A 25875-nucleotide genomic window follows, 5' to 3' on the forward strand; every position below is an offset into this window, starting at 1 on the left:
AGAGTGTCCGCTAACACTATTGGCTGAAGAGCTGTCCGACTCTCTGAGACTGGGAAGGTGACTCCGGCGACGCTGGTATATGCCAGGAGCCGGAAAATCCTGTCACGTGGGATACTGTAGTCTTTCTACTTCCGGGTGACTTGTAAGGTGCCCATTGCCCACACGTGGGTATATTCCCTGCATGTTTTAGGGTCTACCTAGCTGTAACACGGGGCAGTAAGGGTGGGTGACATTGCCTGGTGAGCGCACGTCGCCTTTTACAGCAGGTAAGTGTGTTTGCGTGTGTGTATGTATGTATGTATGTATGTATACATATACATTTTTTTTTTTTACTTTTATAAGTTGTGCGAACCTGTATATTTATTTATTTACAGTTCCTTATATAGCGCAGCATATTCCGTTGCGCTTTACAGTTGGACAATTTACAACATATTTATACAGGTTGATGCCTATTACCACCTGTGTAGCTGTAGTGTGATATTGCCTCACTACATGCATATGGTATTTCACCAAGCTTACATCTTCTAACTATGTATGCTCTTCACGTACTTGAGAGTCCAACCTCTCTATTCCTTACTAGTTAATTCCTTCGGATCACTCATCTTCCCTTTGACACCATGAATATAATTCCCCATCTCTACCAGCAGTGTTTCTTCCACTGGGTGCTCAAAATTGATGAAATACAGCAGTCAATCACTTATTTCCCTTTCCAAATTGTGAATCCCTGTGAATGACGTGTTTGCATTTAGGAGACTCTGTATTTGTGTCATGGCGTTAGAATCATTTAAGCCATAAAGGAAAATGGTATGGAGTCACCTATGCTCAAGTCAGCCAAAAGCATCAGTAATGGGAGGTAAATTTGTTACCTGTAGACCAACTCAGGAATTTACACTTCTGTGGAAGTGCAGGATGTGATAATGCTCCTCACTGTCAGCAATTTATTGGAAGTGAAGTAAAAAACAAAACAGAAATGTTTTGTTTGGGCCACTCTTCCATTGTAATTAGTGTGACAGGAGCAATGAGATATCTGCTGCTTTAAGGCATCATCCTGATACAAGGCTGGCCAAAGCAGTGCTCAAGATCTACCAACCGTTCATGATTTCTAGACCACGTAGCTGGTGCACAGGTGTAGACATTAATGTCACACTTTCAAACATATTCTGCATTCATTTGTTGCTGACACATTCCACAGATCCACAGCTGTTATGGAAAACAAACTGTTGGTAGATCTCGAATTGGTTCAGCCTATTCCGAATAATGATGGGTACACACCAGGATGACAAGGATCCGATCATATCAATCTAGATCCAATTCCGAGCAATTGGATGTAGATTGTGCGGTGATTGGGCCCTTTTCTGTCCTGTTGTGATCCGATTCCGATCGGATGCGCGGCCCGGTCGGTTGTTAATCAGATCCTACCTGCAGCAGGTAGGATCTGGACATGACCATACACCGTGTTCGAATCGGTGCACATTGTGAGTGGGTTGTCAGTGTCTCATCCGACCCGCTCACGATGACGCGGGTCGGATGAGACACTGACCACTCACTCACAATGTGCATCGTGAGCGGGTCGTCCTGGTGTGTACCCCGCATAAGTTCAAACAATTGTGTGTGTGTGTGTGTGTGTGTGTGTGTGTATATATAACACACACATTCCAATGGATATCAAATAAATCTTTCAATGCCTTTTTAATGGTGTTTTTATTAAGCTATATAAGAACAAACACTCGCCAACATATTTAGCACTACTGCACCAGGGTGTACTGTCTGCCCCTTTTCCGTCCCTGAAAGACCGCCTCCGGGAGGTGACGTCAACATCAAGCCAGTGAGGATAATGTTACTATCAATGGTACAATATCATCACCATATCTATAACCCTATAATACAATACACAAATGCATTTTTTTTTTTAACATCGGATAAGCATACCAAAATAAACATACTGTTTTGCTTGTCTTTTTTTGAGTGTTCTTATGTGTGTTTGTGATTCTTGTCTTTTTTTCCCCTTTGGATTAATTGTTCATGGCTACCATAATAATAATATTATTATTATTATTATATATTTATTTATTTATTTGTTTAGTATGTTTGGTGTATATGTCTTTTGCATTAGTGTATTGCATAATTTCATTATAGATATGGTGATGATATTGTATTGTTGATAGTAAGGTTATTCTCGCTGGCTTAATGTTGGCGTCAAACTAACCCCAACCCCAATGATAAAAAAGGCGTTGAATCATTGTTCTCATATCCATTGGTGATGTGTTGTTTTATACTGACAGTCAGGCCGAAGTGCCGCTAATTCATTTGGATATTAATTGTGTGGCGCAGCCCGTGAACATTTGGATGGCACTTGGCAAGTACTGCTATGTAGTTATATTTGAGTGCTGGTATTTGGATATATATTATTACATTTTTTTTTTTCAACACAGATCAACAACAACAGAAGATATGGAAGAAAGTTTTCCTCGAGGGGGCACCCAGAAAAAGTCTGATGATACGGTCGCGAAGAAGAGACCCCGGCAAGATGACAATCTCTTTTCTGTATGTTATATGCATATGTTCACAAATAGATTAATGGAACTTTAAAGGAGATTCTTTGGAGGGGTGTGGATCATTTAGTAGACAGTGTCTAGGACGACACATGAAAAAGTTTGTCAGACATGAATGAAAGGTCGACATAGGAAACACAAAGTTTTTTTTTTGTTACTTCCTCTTCCCTGCCTGGGGTGTCACTGTCTGCAGTGGTGTTTGTAGCACAGGTCTGGTTGCATATCAGTGCTGATATACAGACCACACTGTGCTAGAAGCACTACAGCAGACAGTGACACCCCAGGCAGGGAAGAGGAACTGCATGGGTTTTCAAAGAGAGCGGGTGCTAGAATGAACACTAAATTTCATATAACATGGAATCCATAATATTGCTTGGATATATCTGATGTAAAGATATAGTGGCAAAACAATTTTATTAGTTTTGCTTGTACTAAGACTGATCAAAGCTTATTGTATTGTTTTATAAGGGTTTTAGCATATTTGTTATTCTATAAATATTTTTTCAAATACATAATTTTCATTTTTATAGATGCATCATGAAGAAGAGAAGGAGGAAATTAAGAAGAAAAAGAAGAGAGAATTTCAGGACAAGCCAACACCTTTTAAAACTGCCAAGAGCTCAGCTACAAAAGAGAAACCTTTGCGTTTATTAAACTATAAGGTTAGTGGACTCTTGTCGCAATATGTCCCAATGTATCAATTTAAAGAAATTGGGCATAACGTGTTGGGGGCGCGCTACAACTAGACCATAACATCAAGCAAAAACAAAGAGTGAAGAGCTGTCCTATACATGGGCATCTAGAATTATTAAAATCTAACTTTTGTTAGATGTATTAAGACTTGCAAAATATAAAACCAATAGAATGAATAAAGAGAAAAGATAGTGTATTAAAAATATATATTATTTGTCTCAGAGAGGTGAGTTAACAGTCGTCTTATTTTATAGCACTATACCTCTTAAGTTTTATGTCTGTTATAAATAGGAGTACTGGTAATGGATGTATTATGTGCCTTCAATAGATTTATTAAACTCAACACCAAGTCTTAGTTGATCTGTGAATCCTATGTTTTTAGGAATGAATAGGATGGTTGTAAGATAAATAGATTTCAGATTGTAATAGACAATGCTGATGCTGATATTATGCAGTGTCTTTCGAAAAAAGATCTGTTTTAATTTCTGAATATTATCAGATTCTTATGTGGCACACCATGATTTTTCATTCTGCAATTCCTGTAGATAAGTATCCTAATTTCATGTTAAGGATCAGAATCTGCTTTATTGGCCAGGTATACTTATGTATACTAGGAATTTGGTTTGTTGCCCCTATATATGGATCCCTGTCTTGTCGGGAAATTATCTTATTATTGTGATTATACCCTATATAGTACAAGTCACTGGATATTATCAGTGAGACTGCCTTATTCTCCTAGTTGTATGATAAGCAACAATGTTGCAGATTATTATACAGATGTAACATGTGCAGAGAGAGGTAACCAATCGCCTATTTTCCTGCCTACTTTTAGCTGCACAATTGAGACATTTACTTAAACCGCTTTCAGACCGCACTCTAGACCCGGGTTATTGCCGTGTCCTTGCGGCTCCAACACGGGTCGAGGTGCAGTCTGAAAGGGCCACCTCTGGTCGAGCAACACGGGAGTTCAACCCTAGTAATGACCAGGGCTGAACACGGCTCTGACCCGTGTCAAGTGCAGTTGAACGGGTGCCTGGCTCGAGCGACCCGTGTCCCGTTTACAGTAGGGAGGAGGCAGCATTGTCAACTGCTGCTCAGCTCCACACTGTGTGACATCACCAACAAGGTAATAAGCCGGGTCAGTGTCGGAGCTTTCAGACAGTATATGCCGTGTCACTCTGGGGATGGGACCCGTGTCCTAATCTGGGGTGTGACCCGGCATTTGCTGTCTGAAAACTGTATTCTTTACTAGCATTGTGTGTTTTGTTTATGTATACTTGTGGATAAGTGGGGAGTTGCTGCTTTTTTACCACCAGTATGCCACCCTATGCAGCGAATGTGCCTCGCCCCTTCACATGAGTTGCGTGCGGAGCCATGGGCTCGCGCATGGGCTCCACCCTGACTAAGATAATGGCACAACTGATAAATCCCTTACCAGCTCAGCCCCCTGCCCCTCAGGTTATGCTTCCTCCAGCTGCTTTTGTGAGGATTGCAGGCCTGGCATTTACTCCTGTCAGCACAGGTGGAACCGCCGTGGATGTCTCTCTGCAGACCTAGTGCCTTATTTCTGTGACTATTCTTTAATCAGAAAATGTTTTGTTTAATGGTGGCCCTTTTTTATGTCCTCCCCTTTGGTAAAGCCCTTTAAAAGGCCTTTTCTTATGTAATCTATAGGAAAAAACAGGCTTTACCTGGGTTAAATGTAAACTGGGCTGATCCAGCAATTTACCAGGTAGTGGAAATGTGTCTTAAACCCCAGGTCCAACCCGGTATCGATCCGGGTACAAATTACCGGGTCTCACCCAGGTTGCTAGTGGAAAAGCGGTATAAAACTCAAACAGCAATGTTGGTCACATCTAGCTTCCATTCAGCAGGTTCTTTTCTGTTGAAATGTCACATCTGTATTCTGTGACTTTTTCAATGAGCAACATGCATTAACCAAATGCAACACTTGTACTTTGCTTTTATAACTTTTGTACTATACTATGCACCCTACTATGTATTCTAACAGATAAGTCTTACGTTTTTAAAGATTCAAAAATTGTTGTTTGCAGGATCTCAGTGTCGGAATGCTGTTTCTGGGCTGCGTGAAAGAGGTTACCGACTTTGAATTAGTTGTAAGCCTGCCATATGGTCTGATCGGCTATGTCCAAGTAACAAATATCTGTGATGCGTACACAAATCTCCTTAACGAGCAGGTGGAAAAAGATGATCCTCTGGAGGTAAGAGCTGGGTTGGTTTATTAGGAAATGTAACTGTTTTCTCTTCTAATGCACTATTAAAGGGTAACCCCTCTGTCTATCTCTTCACTGGCTCCCCTTTCCTTTCCGAGTTCTCTTTAAACTCCTCACCACCACCTACAAACCGCTCCTTACCTCTCTTCACTAATCTCTATACTCCCTCCCATCCTCTTCGCTCCGCCGCCTGACCTCGCACATTATCACCTCCTCCCACTCCCGTGTCCAAGACTTCTCTCGCGCTGCCCCCCGGCACTGGAACAACCTCCCACCACCCATCAGGCTTTCTGATTCCCTTACCTCCTTCAAGCGCTCCCTCAAAACCCACTTCTTCCGACTAGCCTATCCCTCCTCCTAACCTCTTTCGCTCCTCCTATCCTGCCTACCCTACCCCTCCATCCGTTCCCATCCGTTCCTACTTATCCTATTGTTTTTCGTTCGTCCACCCACCTCCTTTTAGTCTGTTAACTCTTATGAGTAGGGCCCTCCTTCCTCACGTACTCACCCTACCTCTTTACCTCACCAGCGCTCCTGCCCTGTTCTTCCCTTCCTCCACTTCATCTTCAGTCTCCTCGACCATTTCGACACCTACTTCAGAACTGATGCTGATTTTAGTTCTACCAGCTATACCCCTATTTATGCTGTATTTTATCACCACACCCTGTACGTTACCTTGTAATTTGTTTTTTGTTTGCTATGTACGGTGCTGCGGACACCTTGTGGCACCTTATAAGTAAACCAACTACTACTACATTTTCACATACTGTAGTTATTGTGAGTAATGTATTGTTCCATATTTGTATAGCATAGCGTTTGTGTTCCCATTTCCCCCCCCCCCCCCCCATGCTGTCAGACACTCCCATTGATTTAAAGGTGTGAACAGGTGTTGGTCTTGCCTAAGCATTACATCAATGCCGCAAATTCATGCCTCTATGGGGGACACTGTCATAACTTATTGTCTCTTTGAGCACCAGACAGCAGATAAGCGCTCAACTACCCTCAGGGTGCTTGAATGAATGGTAGGAGTCCATAACCTACTTATTTTCACCCTTAGTGCTACAAGATGTACTGAGATTACACTCCCAAACTGTTTTTGTCTCATTAACACTACACTATGCACTACGGGGACCCAGGTAGGCAACACAAGTGGTAGATAGCTGACACGCATGATAAGAGGGCAATACACTACTTACATTTCATTAAGAAAGCTATGTAGACGAAAGTTATTGGACACTGACATCAAATCGATCAAGGAGATTATTGATGAGTGTACTTTGTAAGTCCACCCCTGTGCAGTGATTACTGCAGACATCCTTCTTGGCAAACTGTCCATTAGTCCCTGGACAACAGTAGGTGGTATGTTTTACCATTCCACCTTAAGTACAGTGACCAAACGTGGAACTGAAACTGGTTGAATCAGCCTAAACCCACATCCGCCTCTCCAATTTCTCCCAGATGTTCTCAATGGCGTTAAGATCTGCTTTATGAGCTGTCCAGTCCATCCTGGTTACTGAATTTTCTATAAAAGCAATTGAAACAGCCAACAGCATAATGTCACCACCTCCATGCATTACTGTATCTACTTTACACTCTGACATAAGACGTTCTCCTGGCAATCACCAAACATCTTCATCTGATTTGAAACGTTTTACACCTTCACAATCATGGCTGCTGCAGGAGCGTACCATTTCGCTTGTGTGGGGGTGTCCAATCACATTTGTCTGCATAGTGTAACTGGAATAATAATTTAGGAACAGTCTTTTCACAAATTATTTTGCTTATCAATGCATGTTCTGGACTTACATTGAATTGTGTGTTTTCATGTTGCAGGCTTTGTTACCTCTGCCGGGTCTTTATTCACCAGGGATGCTGGTGCGATGCACAATTAGCAACTTGGAGACCACATCGAGTGGCCACAATAGCATCAAATTGTCCTTGAACCCAAAACTTGTCAACGTGGCCCTTGCGCCTTCTTCTTTGCACAGAGGAATGGTAGGTCCCCAGAATGTACGGCTTACTGTGGGGAATGTTTCCTGCTGATAACGGTACCTGGCATTATCAGGACTTCTGCAAGTTTCATGCCTTAGTACGGTATATTTATCAATGTTTATGCTGGACAGGGACATTGAGAAAATGGGAATTGTAGTAAAACCTCAGTGGAACGGAGTTACATCAGATATGCTGCTAGAAGTATCAGAATCCGCTTTATTTGACCGGATTACTTGCTTATACTAGGAATTCGATTTGGATTGCTGGGTAGGTAACAAATGAACGGTACAGATACATATATAATACATACAGATATACACTAGATGTACCCTGGGGAGGGTGATGGACGGGGGAGACACGGGGACAGCACCTAGGCAGCCATCAGCTAATTTGGTAGGTTGCAAAGTTAGTCTTAAGCCCCATACACACTAGATGATATATTAAAAGATATCGCTCAGAAAGGGTCTAGTAATGTGTATGGGGCATTATACCGCAGTTCAAGATTAAAGGATGTACAATGAAGGAATTTGCATACCAGTAAAAATTATAATGTTTTGCTCCTTACAGTCTAAGGGGGGTATGCAATCCGCCGCCGCTATTCCCGACTGGGGAAATAGCGGCGGAGCCCTATTCAATGCTGTCTTTACTGACAGCATTGAAGAGGGATCACGGCAGAATGAGCCTGACTTTAGAAGCTGTCGGGCCCATTCTGCCGATAACGGACGTGGATTGTTGCAATCCCGGCCTTTTTCCGCGGACACCCCCCTTTTCCGCTAATGGCAGGAGGGACATTGAATCCCGCCCGCCGATTTGCTGTCGGGGCAAACGGACCAGGATCACGGCTGTTGGGAGGGATCGACAGCCGCGATCCGGGATTGCATACTAAAATCCTAACCCCTAAATGCATTACTATATACAGAAAGATGTGTATGAGCCATAAGGTGTAAAAAGCGAACAAGAATATTTTAAGGACAGAATATTTCAACAATCTTCTGGAAGTGATTAGCCTTAAATTAGGTACACAGGCGATTGTACTAAACAGTATGCACGGTAAAGATATCATTAACAATGCATGGAGCATGCATCGTTAATGATATCTTTACCGTGTGAAGTTATCGATACCCTCTGTCATCTATACATGGCATATCCTGACTATTTTTTCAATGACCGCATGCTCCTATATGTGACTGCTGAACAATATTGTTAACGATATCATTCAGTGAGTCGGCACCTATATGATTGGTCAAGGAGCTCCAGGCAGTTCCAGGGAAAATAGTTTAGACTATATCCTTCATGGACCATATTGTCTAATGTGTACCCAGCTTTACTGCTCCAGTTCCTGGCTTCAAAGGCAAATTTATCAAAGTTTGGAGAATGATAAAATGCAACCTAACTTCTGTTGTTACTCAGCCTGTAACATGACAGCTGATAGGCTGGTACTTTCTCTCTTCACACTTTGATAAATCTCCCCCTGCTATCCTGTAATGTTTCATAGCGTGCTCCTTTTGCCTTTTCTGTATTGTTAAATCTTCTAACCGATAATTATTATTTTTCTCCAGTTGGTGTCCGGCTGCGTGTCCAGTGTGGAAGACCACGGCTATCTCATTGATATAGGAGTTGGGGGTACTAAAGCTTTCCTTCCTCATCTCAAGGCTGAAGTGTATTTAAGTCAAATAGGCAAAGGTAAGTGAACACCATGATCTCTTTACATAGCTGTATTGTATTAGAAGGTAATGTTGATAGTTCTTTGTCATGCTTTGTGTACCCAGGCGCCAAACTGCGTGTGGGGCAGTATTTAAACTGCGTGATCGAAGAAGTAAAGATTAATGGGCGAATTGTGCGGCTGTCAATCACCCAGTCTGATGTGGCCGCAGCTGTGGCCACAGTGGAACAACAATGGACTCTGAATAATCTGCTGCCTGGCCTGGTGGTTAAAGCTGAAATTCAGAAGGTACAATTAATAGAAGGCCCCATATCCTACAGAAGGTGCTGGTTAATGGATAGTCTCCCTGGAAATCACTGTTGTTGTTTCTTCTGGTTACAGGTCCTTGCAGACCACGTTACTGTGTCCTTCCTGTCTTCCTACACGGGTGTTGTGGATTTCCTGCACTTTGAGCCGAGTAAAAGCAGCTTGTACAAGAAAGATCAGGAGGTATGTCTGTCTCATGTGCTCGTTAGTATGGTCTGGCCCGGGACTGTGTTATCGCAATTCAGAATGGCTTTCTATTAAAGAATCACAAAGCATGTAATAGCCGTCACTGTATGAAAAGATGATGCAATCAGGAACCTGGCTCAGATTGTCTATGCGTTGCCTGACAGAAGCCGCACTACCTTTCTTAGAGATTCAGGAGCTATTTAATCACTTTTAATGCTTTGATTTCCGCACTGTGAGCCCCTACACAGGACATCTCTTTATGACCAGAGCGGCGGGGCGGGGCACATAAGGGGCGTTGTCACATGGGCGTGTGTTCACTGAAACCTGGCTCAGGCAGACTAGCCGATGAGCACGTTTGCATGTTGAAAGGTGTATCGGTGGTATAAGGTCGACATGAATTGGGTCAAAAGGTCAACACAAGTATTAGGTCGACAATGGGAAGGTCGATAGTCAAAAGATCGACATGAGTTTTTCATATTTTTTTTGTTTTTGGAACTGACATATGCCAACAGGCGGTATTTCATGCCCTACCATCCGCTAGAGTGTGGATGCCGAATAGACTAGTGTGCCGAGCATAGTGAGGCACTGTGTCCGGAGCATGGCAAGCACAGCGGTGCGTCAATACGGTGACCATGTCGACATTTGGGACAAAAAAAGTAAAAACTCATGTCGACCAAATGCTTGTGTTGACATTTTGACCCTGTCGACCGTAGCCATTTCTACCTTTTTCATGTGTCGACTTTAGCCCTGTCGACCTTCTGTGGTCGACCCAATGACCCATACCCGCATTGCTTTAAGCTGCTATAGGGGCTGGCAGCTCTGTGTCCAGTTGATAGCAATATATAAAGTTGGGTAATTAGAAAAAAAAAAAAGGTATTGCTTGAATAGGATGTTACAGTAGATGAACGATGACTGGACAGGGTTTGTAACCAATGCCTCTGGACTTGGTGTCTTCCAGGTGAAGGCTTGTATCCTGTGGATTGATCATTCTTCCAAGACCATCAGACTGACTCTGCGGAAGTCTTTCCTGCAGCCAGGAAACCCTGTACAGCAACTGTCCAGTGACTGGATCAGCACTGTGCACGACACCTGCACAGTGAAGAGGTTTCACAGGACCGTGGGAGCTGTATTTGAGCTGGATGGAAACACATTGGGCTTTTCATTTGTAAGTTTTGATGAATCCTTTAATTTGTTTGTGCGACATTAAGGGCCAGATGTATCAAGCTTCAAAAGTGATAAAATGGAGAGTGATAAACAGCTGGCCAATCAGCTCCTATCTGCCATGTCACAGACTGTGTTTGAAAAATGTCAGGCAGGAGCTGATTGGCTGGTAGTTTATCACTCTCTCCATTTTATCACTTTTGAAGCTTGATACATCTGGCCCTAAATGACCAGTATTTATGGGATTTATTTACGCCTTTGTGCATCATATTTGATGGCACTCACACTTTCCGGTAGATAAACTGAAACAGGCAAGTGGAGTTGTTGCCTATGGCAACCAATCATATTCTACCTATAATGGTAGCGAGGATCTGATTGGTTTATGGGTGAAACTACACTTGACTGTTTTAGAAACTTTGTATATTGACCCCTTTGTCTAGAGTTCTAAATTTCATTAAACTTTTGAGAGACTTCAAATCCTTTGTCTTTCATTAAAACTCAAAGGGCTAACGCTGATTCTCAGTGGAATCGGCTTAGAAATATAGAACGTAAACACTTGTTATGCATTTGGTATTGGGGCTGTTCTATATTTCCCAGGCGTACTGTACCTGCTGGCAGTCAGCAGATAGTAAAATCTGCAAATTTTTAAAACGAGTCCCAAGTAGAGACCTTTTCTTCTGAATGGTGTTACCATCATTGAGAGAGGCCATTCATTAACATTGCGCACTTTGTTTTTTAGCAGCATTGTGCCATATGTGTCTACATGGATATCCTCAGAAGTGCAGTAATCCATACCTACTAGTCTAGGGAACGTTCTGAAATGGAAACCATTTTCTGATTGGTGGATATGGGACACTACACTACATATTTGCACTGTTAGTACTTAGCTGTTGCTAATTAACCTGCTACTCAGCAAAGTTGGCTATTTTGTGGGTTGAAACTGTGCTTCCTATCAATTTACTTCGCTGTGGCCCAGACTGATCCCTGGTAAATTAATGAGATTCCTTCTTCTTTCGTGCCAGATTTATCAAGCTTCAAAAAGTGATGTTTGAAAAATGACAGTTCAGGGCTGGTTGTATATCACTCTCCAATGTATCACTTTTTGAAGCTTGATACATTGGGTAGAAGCGGTATGTTAGGAAATGTTAAACCGTCCTTAAAACCATACATAAGGGAAGACCTAAACGAGGGAACAATGGAGTCCGTAGAATAGGTATGGGTAGAAATCACAGATATTAAAGGGCCAAAAAAGAAAAAAGACCTCTTGCTACAAGTGGGATAAGCGGCCAGCTTAGGGGACATTATTATTATGGGCGACTTTAACTAGCCAGATATTAATTGGATTGATAGGTCAAGCAGTGCCGCTAAGGCAAGCATGTCCAACCTATGGCCCTCCAGCTGTTGTGAAACTACAAGTCCCATCATACCTTGCCACAGATTTGTTATTCGGGAATTCTAAAACTATGGCAAGGCATGCTGGGATGTGTAGTTTCACAACAGCTGGGGGGGGGGAACAGTTTAGTCTTACAGTTGTGTTCAAAATTATTCAACCCCCAATGCTGTAAAGGGGTTTAGGGACTATAGTGTACATTTGGAATTGTATTCAGAATGAAATCCTACAAGGACGTTTTAAAGAACCAAATGCAACTAAAATGACATCAATTGTTTATATAACACAGTAGTAAATGTGTATTTTGTGGTTTCTTCATTGCCACAATTATTCAACCCCTTAAAGACTACCACTCTGAAGAAGAGAGGTTAATTCTGGTGTTTTCAATCAGGTATTGAAAACACCTGTGGATGTCACCGAGCACCAATCAAGCATAATAAGCACCAATTAGGCAGCTTTAAAATGACTGTGATACTCAGCTCCTTCTAGACATTTACTGGTGTGGTTACAAACATGGTGAAGACAAGAGAAGAGGTGATTTGTCTTCACAGGAAGGGCAATGGCTATAAGAAGATTGCAAAGAAGTTAAACATACCAAGACACACCATAGGAAGCATCATTCCCAAATTCAAGGCAAAGGGCACTATTGAAATGCTACCTGGTCGTGGAAGAAAGAAGATCCTGACTTCGACTGCTGTGCGCTACCTGAAGCGTAGAGTGGATAAAAGTCCCCGTGTGACTGCTGAGGAACTGAAAAAAGATTTGTCAGATGTGGGTATAGAAGTTTCAGCTCAGACAATAAGGCGCACACTGCGTAATGAAGGTCTCCATGCCAGAACCCCCAGGCGCACCCCCTTGCTGTCTCCCAAGAATAAGAAGAGTCGACTGCAGTATGCCAAAAGTCATGTGGGCAAACCACAAAAGTTGTGGGATAGTGTTCTGTGGACTGATGAAACAAAATTAGAACTGTTTGGGCCCATGGATCAACGCTATGTTTGGAGGAGGAAGAACAAGGCATATGACGAAAAGAACACCTTGCCTACTGTGAAGCATGGCGGAGGGTCAATTATGCTTTGGGGCTGTTTTGCTTCTGCAGGTACAGGGAAGCTTCAGCGTGTACAAGGTACCATGAATTCTCTTCAGTACCAGGAGATATTGGATGAAAATGTGATGCAGTCCGTCACACACCTGAGGCTTGGGAGACGTTGGACCTTTCAACAGGACAATGATCCCAAGCATACCTCCAAGTCCACTAGAGCATGGTTGCAGAGGAAAGGCTGGAACATTTTGGAGTGGCCATCGCAGTCACCAGACTTAAATCCGATTGAGAACCTCTGGTGGGACTTAAAGAAAGCAGTTGCAGTGCGCAAGCCTAAGAATTTGACTGAACTGGAGGCTTTTGCCTATGAAGAATGGGCGAAGATACCCGTAGATCGCTGCAAGACACTTGTGTCAAGCTATGCTTCACGTTTAAAAGCTGTTATAACTGTAAAAGGATGTTGTACTAAGTACTAAGATTGAATGTCACTTGGGGGTTGAATAAAAACTAATAATGATGTGAGCACAGAAAAGACATTTGTGGTTATTTCATTATAAACTTAAGTTTATATTTCTCTGACCTACAAGTGCCTCTTTCATGTAAATGTAAGCAAGATGACTGAATGATCAAAATCAATGTCAAACTGGCCAAAACATTCAATTTCAGTGGGGGTTGAATAATTTTGAAGACAACTGTAATCTGCAATAATGGGAACATTCTTACTAACATAACCATAAGGGAGACATTGGGGAACAGTGATCACCGTATGATCACGTTTGATTTAAATTTGAACAAAGCAACTACTGTTAATGAATTTAAATCAATACTGGATACATTTATGGCTACAAAAGGAATACTATAGATATGACTTACTCAAGTCAGTAGTCGCAAGTCAAATAAGTTAAACCCGATGGAGTGAAGTCCTTTTTTTTTTTTTCTTCAACCTTGATTACTATGTTACTATTGGTTTAGGACACCAAATGGGCCTGGCGTTCAAACCACAGGTCACTTGAATATAGAGCTCACCCGCTTCGATTAATACTGACACGGTTTCTGTCTCTGTTTCCATTACAGAAATGTAACCTTCAGATTTCAAAAGAGTCCAAAGATCTGGATAAGTTCAAAGTAGGCTCAGTCCACAGTGGGCGAGTGGTGGGGTTTAGTCCCATGGATGAGACACTTCTGCTGTCTTTTAAAGGGTAAGTAATTATTGGGGCCATCAGTTATGGTATAACTCTCCGACGGTTGTTTCCCTGACATCGGAATCCCAACTGTCAGGAGCTCATTTAAGCCCCTTGCAGGCTCACCCGCACTCGTCATGCTGTGGGCAGCTTGCCACCTATTCTCTTCTCCCTCTATGGGAGCCCTGGATCCCCACGAGAGAAAATACCCTGTGTAAGTCGGGATTCCGATTGTCGGGCCCCTGACAGTCAGGATTCCAATGTCAGAGAAATGATTGTCGGTGAGTCATCCGGCACCCCTTCCGTCATGGTCTATGATGTCTAGCTGTAATTCTACGGTTATGTTCTGAACCCTATAGCTGTTGTCCATATGTGCTGTGTATGTTGTGTGCAGTATAATAGTTTATGTAATAAGGTCTCCATTTTCAGTGCTGTAGGAACTCTCACCTTCTCGCACTTTAGAAGGTGCAAGTTTGTCTTGCAACTCATGACTTTATAACAGTAAATGACTTGATAACAGTATGCACAGATCAGTGAGATCCTTGTATGCTTCTGTCTGTATTTTTAGAAGCGCTGAACTTGCACAATTTTACAACCTTAGACCCTATCATATTTACCTTTTATGAGGGGGTAGGACACAGGTGATTACATCCCGTCCACTAACAGACAGGACACTGGGGTAGAGCCGGACAACACCTCTTTCCTGTGTTACCTCTTCCCTGTTATGCTCATTCTCAAGTGCCCTGTATAGTTGGTGGGCACAAAGCCTCTTTGAGTTTCATTTTTACTTTCTGTTGCTTACAGTGCCTGGTAGCGCTCCTACTGGGAGACACCCTGATCCATACATCTGTGCAGCCTTGATGGCACTACTTTGAGAGACAACCTCGGCTGTGCCCAGGAGCATACCGGGGAGATGTATATGTCCATTCCCCTGGCTCAAAGCCAGCTGTTTTTCTACAGCCGAAAAATGTTCTAACATCCATATTCCCATATAGAGGAACAAGGAATAGTTTTTATTAGGATTACACATTATTAGTCTCCAGGAAAAAAAGATTGTCTATTTATTTCACGCAACACTATGTTGAAGTCCTTTGTATTGCCCCAAGATTTTTATTTCCGTTTTTATCTTCCGATCACATTTGGCCTTTCCAGAAATAACTTGTTTCATTTTTTTTCTCTCATTCTTTTTATCTAGAAATGTCATCAAAGGTCTTTTCTTAAGGCATGAAGATATTGAGGCTGGTCAGATTCTGGAGGTAAAGCTTTTAAGGGATGTGTTGGAGTCCAGAGTGTAATGCTGGATGTGGACGGACACGTTTTCTAGAGGTTCAGCAGTTTATGGAGCCTACACATGGACAGATGTAGAGACATTGCTCCGTGTGTAGGGGCATATCGATAGCGATGCACGGCCCTGTGCGCCGCTATTGCCCGGGGATTAATATCCAGCATGTTGGCTATTTAAGTACCGGAGAACACTGGCCCTGACAGATCACTCAGCACAAAGCTCTGACACAGCACTGTGTGCTGAGCGATCTAGCAACTCACTCAGGGCGAGATGTATTAAGCCTTGAAAAGTGATAAAATGAAGAGTGATAACCCACCAGCGAATCAGCTCCTACCTGTCATTTTTCAAACCCAGCCTGTAGCATGGCAATCAGGAGCTGATTGGCTGGTGGGTTATCACTCACCATTTTATCACTTTTGAAGCTTAGTACATCTGGCCCTATGTTTGTAAGCCCCCTTAGACACCGTTCTGGAATCGCTGCAGTAAAATTACCTTTCTGGGCCTACGTCTTTGTATAATGATAAAGTTTTATTTCTGCATTTTTCCAGAGTTCAGTTGCAGAGCCCACATCCCTGACTCCAGGGTGATGCAGCATATAGCATAGCAAGTGCAGCACCTGCACCGATCACTTGTAATTACTGTTCCGAGCCACCTTTACGATTTACATACTGAGCAAGGGTCATTGTCTGTGCTGAGGGATCTATCTGGTCCTGGTCTTCAGTGCTGGCGATATTGTGTAGGAAAACATTTCATGAAGGAAATGTTTGTCTAATTAGCAGCTTCTACAAAGAGTTACAATCCATTTTAATAGCTGTGCATTATTTTAAGACTGTTTATTTGTATGATTGATAACCTTACACTGCCGATATTTGGAAACCACATTTTTAAATAGTTGAGGTGAACCACTAGAGCAGGGATGGGGAACATTTGGCCCTTCAGCTGTTGTTGAACTACACATCCCAGCATGCCTGCTACAGTTTCGCAGCTGAAAGGCCAGAGGTTCCCCATCCTTATACTAGAGGGTCTGATCGTTTCAGTATCCACAGTGAAGAGTTTGTGTGCCCCGTGTTAAACACCTCTGTTTTTATTCTTCTCCAGGGCACCGTGGACAGCTTTGAATCTTTAGGAATGGTCGTGAATATCACAGAGCACCTCAATGGTCTTGTGCCCAATCTACACTTGGCAGATGTTACCCTGCACCAGCCTCAGAAGAAATATATTCCTGGGAACAAGATCAAATGCAGGGTGAGGGTTTGTTGCCATGTTGTGCAGTAGTTAGTAGCAGAATAATGCCTGACCCCACTAGACAATTTACACTGATTCCTTTTCACACGTGGCTTTTTTGTAGGTGTTAAATGTGGTTCCGTCGGCCAAGAAGCTCATCCTTACCCGGAAGAAGACCATGCTAAACTCAAAGTTGCCCATTATTCGCAGTTACCAGGACGCAACGCCCGGAATGGTCACTCATGGCTTTATCTGGGCAATAAAAGACTTTGGCTGCTTGGTTAGGTTTTACAATGACGTTCAAGGACTGGCACCGGTCCGTGAGCTGAGCTCGCAGTATATCCCGTCACCAGAGGAGGCTTTCTATAAGGGGCAGGTAATGTCTGACTGTTCTTTGTAGGCACTATAAGCGTTCCGGACATTTTCCCAATGATGCACATCGGATGTAGCATTCATTTGGGGTTTTATGTCCTAGATATAGATATACTGGGCTGAGTCTTTGGTACTTGTGTACAATCACGGCTCCCACGATGTCCATCGTATAGTAAAAAATCGCATCGGATGCGATCACATGCGATTTTTAACAGAAATGCATCCAAATGCATTGAAATTAGTATCAAACATGTTCATTGGCTCCCAAATGTCAGTTTTGAGGCTGTACCACCCCCACTATCAACGCGAACCCGAAGCGTGGTGAGCGCAGCGGTACGCGTCCTACGACCTTTTCATACCCCCACTATCCACGTCGGTGTGGAGTTGAGAATAGCGGATATCTTCACAGGTATACGCGTCCCCTTGCGGGCTTCACAGGTGTCCGCGTACCCTTGCGGGGCTCGCCACGCTTCGGGCTCGGTGGCTCGCTGCGCTCGCCACACTTTCTAATCTCAACTCCACGCCGATGTGGATAGTGGGGGTATGAAAAGGTCGTAGGACGCGTACCGCCGCCCCTCGCGGGCTCACTTCGGGTTCGCGTTGATAGTGGGGGTGGTACAGCCTCAAAAATGACATTTGGGGGCCATTGAACATGTTTGATACTAATTTCAATGCATTTGGATGCATGTCTGTTAAAAATCGCATGTGATCGCATGCGATTTTTCAAAAAATGCTAAACTGCAAATATCGCATCCCATCGCATGCCACTACATTTGGCATGCGATGGGAGCCGTGAAAGTACACAAGTACCGAGTCTTTAAATTGCAGATTGCCGTGCACTGAGATCGCTATTGAGCAATCTAATACAGAACTCAGGAGCCAATTGGTCTAATATAAAAGCTGATGAGATTCATGGACTGAAATACAAATGACTCCCTCTTGTTCAGGACTCTTCCCACATTGGGGAAAAGACGGGGAGATCGATTTCAGGTGGGATGTTGCTATTGGGCAACCAACCAGATACTATCTATTATCTTCTAGAAAGTGCTAAATAAGAAGTAGATTCTGATTAGTTGCCCATAGCAACATCCAATTTGAAATAGAACCCCCATCTTATTAAATTTTCCCCACTAACTACTTTGCTCCCTGTGTATATCCAGCCCCGGCTTACAAAATGGAAATTGAAGCATTTTGATACTTTTGTGCCGTTTGTACGTTAGGCGTATGTGTACATTCAGTGACTTTTGGTGCTTTTTCATCTGCAGGTGGTAAAAGTACGAGTTCTGGAGTGTAGCCACGAAAAAGGGACATTGCTGCTGTCGTTTAAGATGATTAACGAAGACGAGAGTGAAGTGGAACCGAAAAAGAGTGAAGCGACTACCCATCTGCCTGGCAAGGTCAGACCCCACCTAATCTCATGTGGTTACGGCTGAGTGCAGAGGAGTGTCTGTGCTTTTCCATAGGCCAGTTCTACCTTCTGCTCTTGTTAACCGTATTCGTTTGTAGTCAGGCTCCGCCCACTCAGTCCTCTGCCATTTAATGATATTAGCCATAGCTGGTGTAGGGCCAGTCTGTTTTCTCAATCTAGATATGGCTTAGCATTAAAGCTATTCATTGGGCACTGTCCCTGTCTAGAATTTAAGTAAATGGATATAAAAGTAAATGGATATAAAAATCATCTGAGAATAGGTCCCAAATCTATGGTCCGTAATACAGATTTCTGTAATGAAAGCTTAACCACACTGTGCACTATAATGGTGCCTATGCTCGCAACCTAGCTAACTGGTAAACGCTGACTGTCCGCTATCCCCACCCCTCCCGGTGCCCAAACCCTGTTGCTAGCATGTGAGGGGATGTGTTTCCGGGGGTTTGCGCATATTCGAATGCGTGCAAACCGCCCCACCGTCAAAACACAGGGCCAAATTCGAAACCGAACAAACCGGTCTGAAATTTATTTACTAAAAATAGGTTTTCTGTTTGGATAAACTGTATATTACCAAGAAAGCGGTCTGGTTTTTCTTTTTCTTTCTCTCCCTCCGTTCTACCTAGTATTGCGAAGTTTACTGTAACACTGCAATATAAATTGTTGGGCGTTTGCACGTTATCACAGAACACGTAATGTGCTCCTCTTTTTCAGTCCAAAATACGTCGTTCTCTCTAGAAAGTTGTCTAGAAAGAAAGTCTACAGTTGTCTTAACGCTATAGAAATGAAGAGAATGGGTTGGCCAATGGCCATGTGTGTGCAGTGTCCGATATGATTACCCAGCGTTACATCACCTTGAAGTGTTTACACTGGCTGTTGGTCACCACCAGAACTGTTCTACCTCTACACTCAGCACCTTAATACAGTATATTACCATGGAGTGTATATATGCATCTTTTATAGAAAGCTAATGTACTCATAAACAATAGCTATGCAGTGTAATTTTTATTGTGGTATTCCTCTGTATTGCTCATTTAACTCCCTACAAGGGTTAAAACGCTATTTTGTCTTTAGCGTACACAGGCCAATCCACTACTTTTAAAATGTCTTGCCGCTATATATTTATTAACCGGTTCTTATACAGAGCGCACATATTCCGCAGCGCATTATAGAGAATATTTGAACATTCACATCAGTACTGTGAAGAGTTTGTAGATTCTCCCCGTGCTTGCTTGGGTTTCCTTTCACAATCCAAAAATACACTGGTAGCTTAATTGGCTTCCAACAAAATTAACCCTATAATGTCTGTGTGTGCGTGTACATGTGGTAGGGAATATAGATTTAAAGGTGCCCATACACTAGTAAAATTCATCTTCAGATCTGGCTGGTTGGAACAAAAACATGGTTATGGATGAGCGACAGTTTGTCAGTTTTCCAGCATTTCCAAGCAAATGGTCAACTGTCATTTGCTTTCATCCATAACCATGTTTTTGTTCCAACCAGTCATATCTGAAGATAAATGTGCGTGTGTATGGCCACCTTTACACCATCCGTGCTGCCCATATCTGTTGTGCTTTACTGGAGTGCTTTATTTTTTATTTATTTTTCTCCCTCCAACAGATTGTTAATGTGAAAATTGTGAACAAGACGGATAAAGGGCTGATGGTCGCCATTCTGCCTGAGGAAAGTCATGCATTCATTCCCAAAAATCACCTCTCCGATTACGTTACAAACTGTGAGCTCTTATGGCACTGCTTAAAGGAGGGAGACACCCTGACCGGCGCAATGTGTCTCAGCAGCTTCAGGGGGAAAAAAGTATCCTTTTATTCCGATAGCGCTGAGAGGGCAAGACAATGGTTCTTGGAGACATAGGCAAGCCAATGAATCTAAAACATTCTTTGCATGTAGCTTTTAGAGCTGGCATGGCCATACTATGGCCCTCCAGCTGTTGGGAAAGTCCCAGCATTCCTTGCCACAGTTTTGATATTAGGGAATTCTAAAACCATGGCAAGGCATGCTGGGATGTGTAGTTTCACAACAGCTGGAGGGCCGTATTTAGAGCCTAAACAGGTGGTCATGTATTGCTATCCCTATTGTACTTCACTTTGTGCCAATCAGGTGCCCAGTGACATCACGGAGAAAATTCTTGTGTCCTTTCTATGAATCTTTTACTGTGTTTAACCTTGTGATTCTGATCCTTACTCTGGCCAATGCCTCTTACATGTTACAACAAAAAACAAATGCACTCTTATGTGAGTGTGGGCTGTATGTCAGTCTGTGCTGAAACCTTAAAATTGTGCATGTGCTGCCTTGTACCTATATAATTCCTCAATTTTCAGTATTCTAAACCAGTGGTTCCCAACCTCGGTCCTCAGGACCCCCAACAGTGCATGTTTTCCAGACCTCTACACAGAATCACAGGTGAAATAATCAGCTCCACCTGTGAAGTTTTAATGTTTCAGTGACTAACGAGTGCACCTGCCAGGTGACCTGGAAAACGTGCACTGTTGGGAGTCCTTGAGGATCGAAGTTGAGAACCACTGTTCTAAACCATTTAATTTTTTTTTTTTTTTTTAGTGAATTCTTTTTTTACTGACTTCTTATTGGCACCCTGCAACTGGATGGAAACCTCTTAAAATGTTTTTTTTTTTTTTTTTTTGCTTTCCCGATGTTGTGTGTTGGAAGATAAACTCCCATAGTCCTCGCTGTTCACCAGTAAGCTCTACGAAGCACCCACACAATGTCTGCCTGTAGTGAGGATTCATGATCACTTTTATTTAATCCTTGACAAAGTCCTGTAGTTGCTGACTAAGAAACCTGCCCTGATATCGTTCATGGAGAGCAGTTCATGCGTGAAAGACTTCTGTGACGTGCAGCTGGGGATGTTGCTGACTGGATTTGTGAAGAATATAATGCCCTATGGTTTGTTTGTGGAATTCCCGCATGGGCTGGTCGGTCTGGTCCCCAAATCTGTAAGTATCTGCATTGTGGACCTGAAGATGTGAAAGTATATTCTTCCCCCTCATTTTAGGCACATGGTTAACTATATATATATATAGTCCGGTGGTTGCCAATCAGTGAAGCCAGTGCAGTCTCACAGGGGGGCATTTACTGAGATGGGAGTTGTATTTCACATGGAATGTTGCTATGGGAAACTAATCAGAATCGACTTATTTATTTAGCTCCTTCTAGACGATATTAGATAGTATCTGATTATTAGATAGTATCTGATTGGTTGCCCATAGCAACATCTCAACCTAAATAGAAGGCCCATATTAGTAAATTTCCCCCTCAGACTGCATCTAACTAATTTATCTTATGCACCACGGTCTCTGTTGCGGGACACGTTATATACTACTTCTGTTTGCCACTATGTGCTTTGTTTTATTTTTTTTAATTAGTAAAATCCAGTTAATACGTTTCTGCTTTTCGGGGGGAAAAACATCAAGATAAGTCTGTAAAAAGATTCCTTTCTAGTATTGTATAGCGCTGCCATATACTGTCACTCTTGGGATTATGGCAATTCAGCCTTGCAGTGAGAATAGGCGCAAACGCTTCAGTCACCTCTGTGATATTAGTATCTCAAAGGTAACTGTTAGACTGCATGTATTACAATATCCCTCTAGTCCACTAAATGACATAGTGTTTGACTGCAGGATGGCATTGTGCATGCGTACTATGTCCCGCAGTTCGCATATGCAGCCTATCTATTATCACCCAGCCTGCAGAATTTTGACTAAGCAATTTTGGGAGATTTTGGGTAGATGCACGGGAGATTATGACTAAGCGACTTGTCTGCACAGTCAATCTATTCTACACAATCTATGTTAGACAATCTTGACTAAGCAGGAAAAAAATTGGAAGATTTTGGCTAACCTATGAGATTTTGACTATAGTCAAAATCTCCTTCCAAAATCTCACGGTGTGTACACCCCTTAACACTCAGGTTTGAATAACACTCTTTAGCTTTTGAAAGCCATGGAAAAATAACTTCTTTTTTTTTTTCTTAAATAGGAAATCAGCGACCGGTTTGTAACGAATGTCAATGACCATTTTGTGGAAGGGCAGACAGTGGTTGCCAAGGTAACCAACATCGATGAAGAAAAGAAACGCTTCCTACTGACCTTAAAGTTGTCGGAGTGCGCTCCGGATGACCGCTCGGCTGAGAGCCTCTCCCGCCTAAGGCAGTGTGTGAATGAATTGCGGCTCTCTAAGAGTCTAATTAGCAGAGGCGGTGAGTCCCTTATTCTTACTGAACTTTTCCTGATCAGCTTGCTTACTTTTTAGATGCAATCGCACTGAAAAGAGCCCAAATTGCTGGCGAATTGCCAGTACGTGCTGGCCTTAAGGTAAAGGTATACAGTATCTCCCCCATTCCCCTTTGTGAGAACTGCCACGGATTGCTTGCAACTGCCATTTTATTGGTACTTTTGAATATCGCGTTTCTCTCTTTGGCCACCTTTGGATTAACTAGTTTCTATTTTCCCTTTATACAAATGTAAATGATAGCAAATACAGTACAATATAATGTCCTGAATATGCAGCGTTAGCCAGATGGTAGTTGATAGGAGCTGATGCCCATAACCAGGTGACACGGAACTTGTAGAGTCCTACTGCCAGCTTGATCAATGTTCCTCAGGATGACTGTAGTTTAATCTTTATTAATGATGACTTATTTTGCTCTAAAACGTAAACCCAAGTAATTGTAATGGCCGTTTCTTTTTCTGTTTAGAGAACACAGAGGACTGCGAGAATCTTTTTTCATTGCTACCAGGGAAAGTGCTGACCCTCGTAGTGGATGAGGTAGAAAAAGACGGCTGCGTACTGTTCAACGGGGGCGGAATCTCCGGCTGCAAGAAGATATCTGCAGCTGCTCATCAGAATGGAGGTAATTCTATATATATTATTTTTTTAAATTGTGTAATTTTTTTATTGATGTTTTCAACAGATAACAATACAGAAACAAAACATAAACAATGACAAAGTCAAATGTCTCTGCGATTTACATAGTCTGTGCATAATAACAAGTAATAATAAAAAGGAAAAAAATAAAAAGTTCAGAAGATAAATTGAAATACATGTGTCTTGTGTTCTTTATAGCATAGATGTACGTACTATTCCCAATAAGTGTGCTCAAATAATAGAGGAGTGTTTTTTAGTGGCATTAACAAAGGTGCACCTATTCATTATTTAATTGAAGTGTGTAGTGTAAGAGCTCATGTACAACAATTAATTTGCCAAAATAGAGTTATTCCACCTATCCCATTTCACACGGTATTGTTTATGGGTACATGGTAATTCTATTTTTTCTCATGTTAGTAAGTATTTAAGTCTTGGAAACGGCCGCAAATTGTTGAATTCGCAACAGTTTTTCGACAATCTGCGGACTTTCCAACACTCGGCAGCCGGAAAATAAAATTCCAACTGTGTCATTACTGTCGGATCAAGCGAAAACGCCCCGGAAGTCGGACTGTCGGAATGTTCCAACAGTTGGAATCCCATATTGAAATACCCACTTAAGCTGATATTATGTACACTGTTTCTATATACTGTCATCATTGCTTTAGTGCCAAATATATTCCCTGGCCAAAAATATCTATCATATTGTCTGTCACTCTGGTTATAAACAGCCCTTGTTGTAGCTTGTGATTAAACTGTTGGCATAAAGAGGGGGCACTGTACTGAACTTTTATTTGACTGTTTTAGAAATGTAATTTCCTCTCATAGATTCATACCATCAATACAATGGTGCATGTGACAAGCAGCTTTTTGTTCATTGTTCTCATTGCAACTGAAATGCTGTTACTATATATAGTGTTCATTCTAGCACCCGCTATCTTTGAAAACCCATGCAGTTCCTGTTCCCTGCCTGGGGTGTCGCTGTCTGCTGTGGTGTTTCTAGCACAAGTCTGGTTTGCATATCAGCGCTCATATACAGACCACACTGTGCTGGATGCACTACAGCAGGCAGTGACGCCTCAGGCAGGGAAGAGGAACTGCATGGGTTTTCAAAGATAGCGGGTGCTAGAATGAACACTACTATATACAGTGTGTATATACTCCACGCCGAACTCCGGCGATGAATGTGGTTAACATTTGCCGTGCATTTTCTTGCAGCAAAAAACTTAGTGCCAGGACAAAAAGTAAAGGCCGTGGTCCTGTATGTTGATATTGTGAAGTGCCACATTTACGTGTCTGTGGAGGACATTCTGCGGAAGAAACCCAAAGTAAAAGTAAGTGTGCGCAAACTTTATGAGATGTGAGTTGGGCTGTGGTTTCCGTAGCAGTCTGGGATCTTTTGTGGTAAATTATTGAAGTCTCGCCACAGTTTGCTGTACAGCAGGGATGGGGAACCTTCAGCCCCCAAGCTGTTGTTGAACTATGCATCCCAGCATGCCCTGCTACAGTTTAGCTATTTGGCCATGCTAATACTGTTGCAGGGCATGCTGGGATGTGTAGTTCAACAACAGCTGGAGGGCCAAAGGTTCCCCATCCCTGCTGTACAGCATTGCAGGAAATAATTTCTTTAGTTGTTGTAACAATAAGTTTCTTCTTCTTATGAAATAAAATCCATTTATCCCCCCTCAGTTTGAGGAAGATTCAAAGTCCTCTGCAGTGGTCCAGCACATTGCAGAAGATCTGGCCATCGTGTCCTTGGAGGCTGTTGCGCAGCTAGCTGCTGTGCCTCTTGCTTGTCACTACAATGACACTTTCCGGTTTGACTCTGAGAAGTTGCGTGTGGGGCAGACCATTTCTGTGACCTTAAAGACCACAAAGGCTGAGGAACATGGGCTCTTGCTGGCTGTGCAAAATCCATCTGCTGCAGAGAGTCAAAGCAAAGCTGGCGCCATCGTAAAACGCAATCCAACTATAGGAGAAGTCGTCACTGGGACGGTGAAGAGCGTCAAGCCCACTACCGTGACTGTTTCCATTGCAGATAAAGTAGTCGGGATTATTCATGCTTCCCAGATAATGGAGGCCGTACCGGCGGGACTGTTTCCCACTTCAAAGCTGCATCCTAAGGATTCTGTGACTTGTCGAGTAATCGGAGGGCGAGAAATTAAGACGCACAGGTATGTTGCCTGAGTAAGGAGGAATGCTTGTGATACAGAATACTTATGATGATATTTGGTATCGTAGCTGGTTTGGGAAGCTAAAACAAAATATGGAACGG

At 42.6% G+C, this 25875-nt stretch overlaps 1 protein-coding gene across 1 annotated transcript in view; it reads left to right on the forward strand.

Moving 5' to 3' along the window:
• Positions 1-4: 4 nt before the first annotated feature.
• Positions 5-25875, forward strand: part of PDCD11 (programmed cell death 11) — a 46119-nt gene continuing 20248 nt past the window's right edge. Inside the window, exons 1-20 of the mRNA XM_083149262.1 lie at positions 5-266; positions 2433-2544; positions 3083-3214; positions 5300-5467; positions 7313-7474; positions 9031-9154; positions 9241-9422; positions 9516-9623; positions 10585-10791; positions 14291-14415; positions 15593-15653; positions 16781-16927; positions 17031-17282; positions 18544-18675; positions 20322-20516; positions 21503-21673; positions 22716-22935; positions 23434-23589; positions 24819-24934; positions 25290-25774. Of these exons, the coding sequence (XP_083005388.1) occupies positions 2452-2544; positions 3083-3214; positions 5300-5467; positions 7313-7474; positions 9031-9154; positions 9241-9422; positions 9516-9623; positions 10585-10791; positions 14291-14415; positions 15593-15653; positions 16781-16927; positions 17031-17282; positions 18544-18675; positions 20322-20516; positions 21503-21673; positions 22716-22935; positions 23434-23589; positions 24819-24934; positions 25290-25774 (3236 nt within the window). The 5' untranslated portion in view covers positions 5-266; positions 2433-2451. The remainder of the gene's footprint in view (positions 267-2432; positions 2545-3082; positions 3215-5299; positions 5468-7312; positions 7475-9030; positions 9155-9240; positions 9423-9515; positions 9624-10584; positions 10792-14290; positions 14416-15592; positions 15654-16780; positions 16928-17030; positions 17283-18543; positions 18676-20321; positions 20517-21502; positions 21674-22715; positions 22936-23433; positions 23590-24818; positions 24935-25289; positions 25775-25875) is intronic.

Source organism: Crinia signifera, chromosome 6 (assembly GCF_055691185.1).
Source record: "Crinia signifera chromosome 6, ASM5569118v1, whole genome shotgun sequence".
Lineage (NCBI taxonomy): Eukaryota > Metazoa > Chordata > Amphibia > Anura > Myobatrachidae > Crinia > Crinia signifera.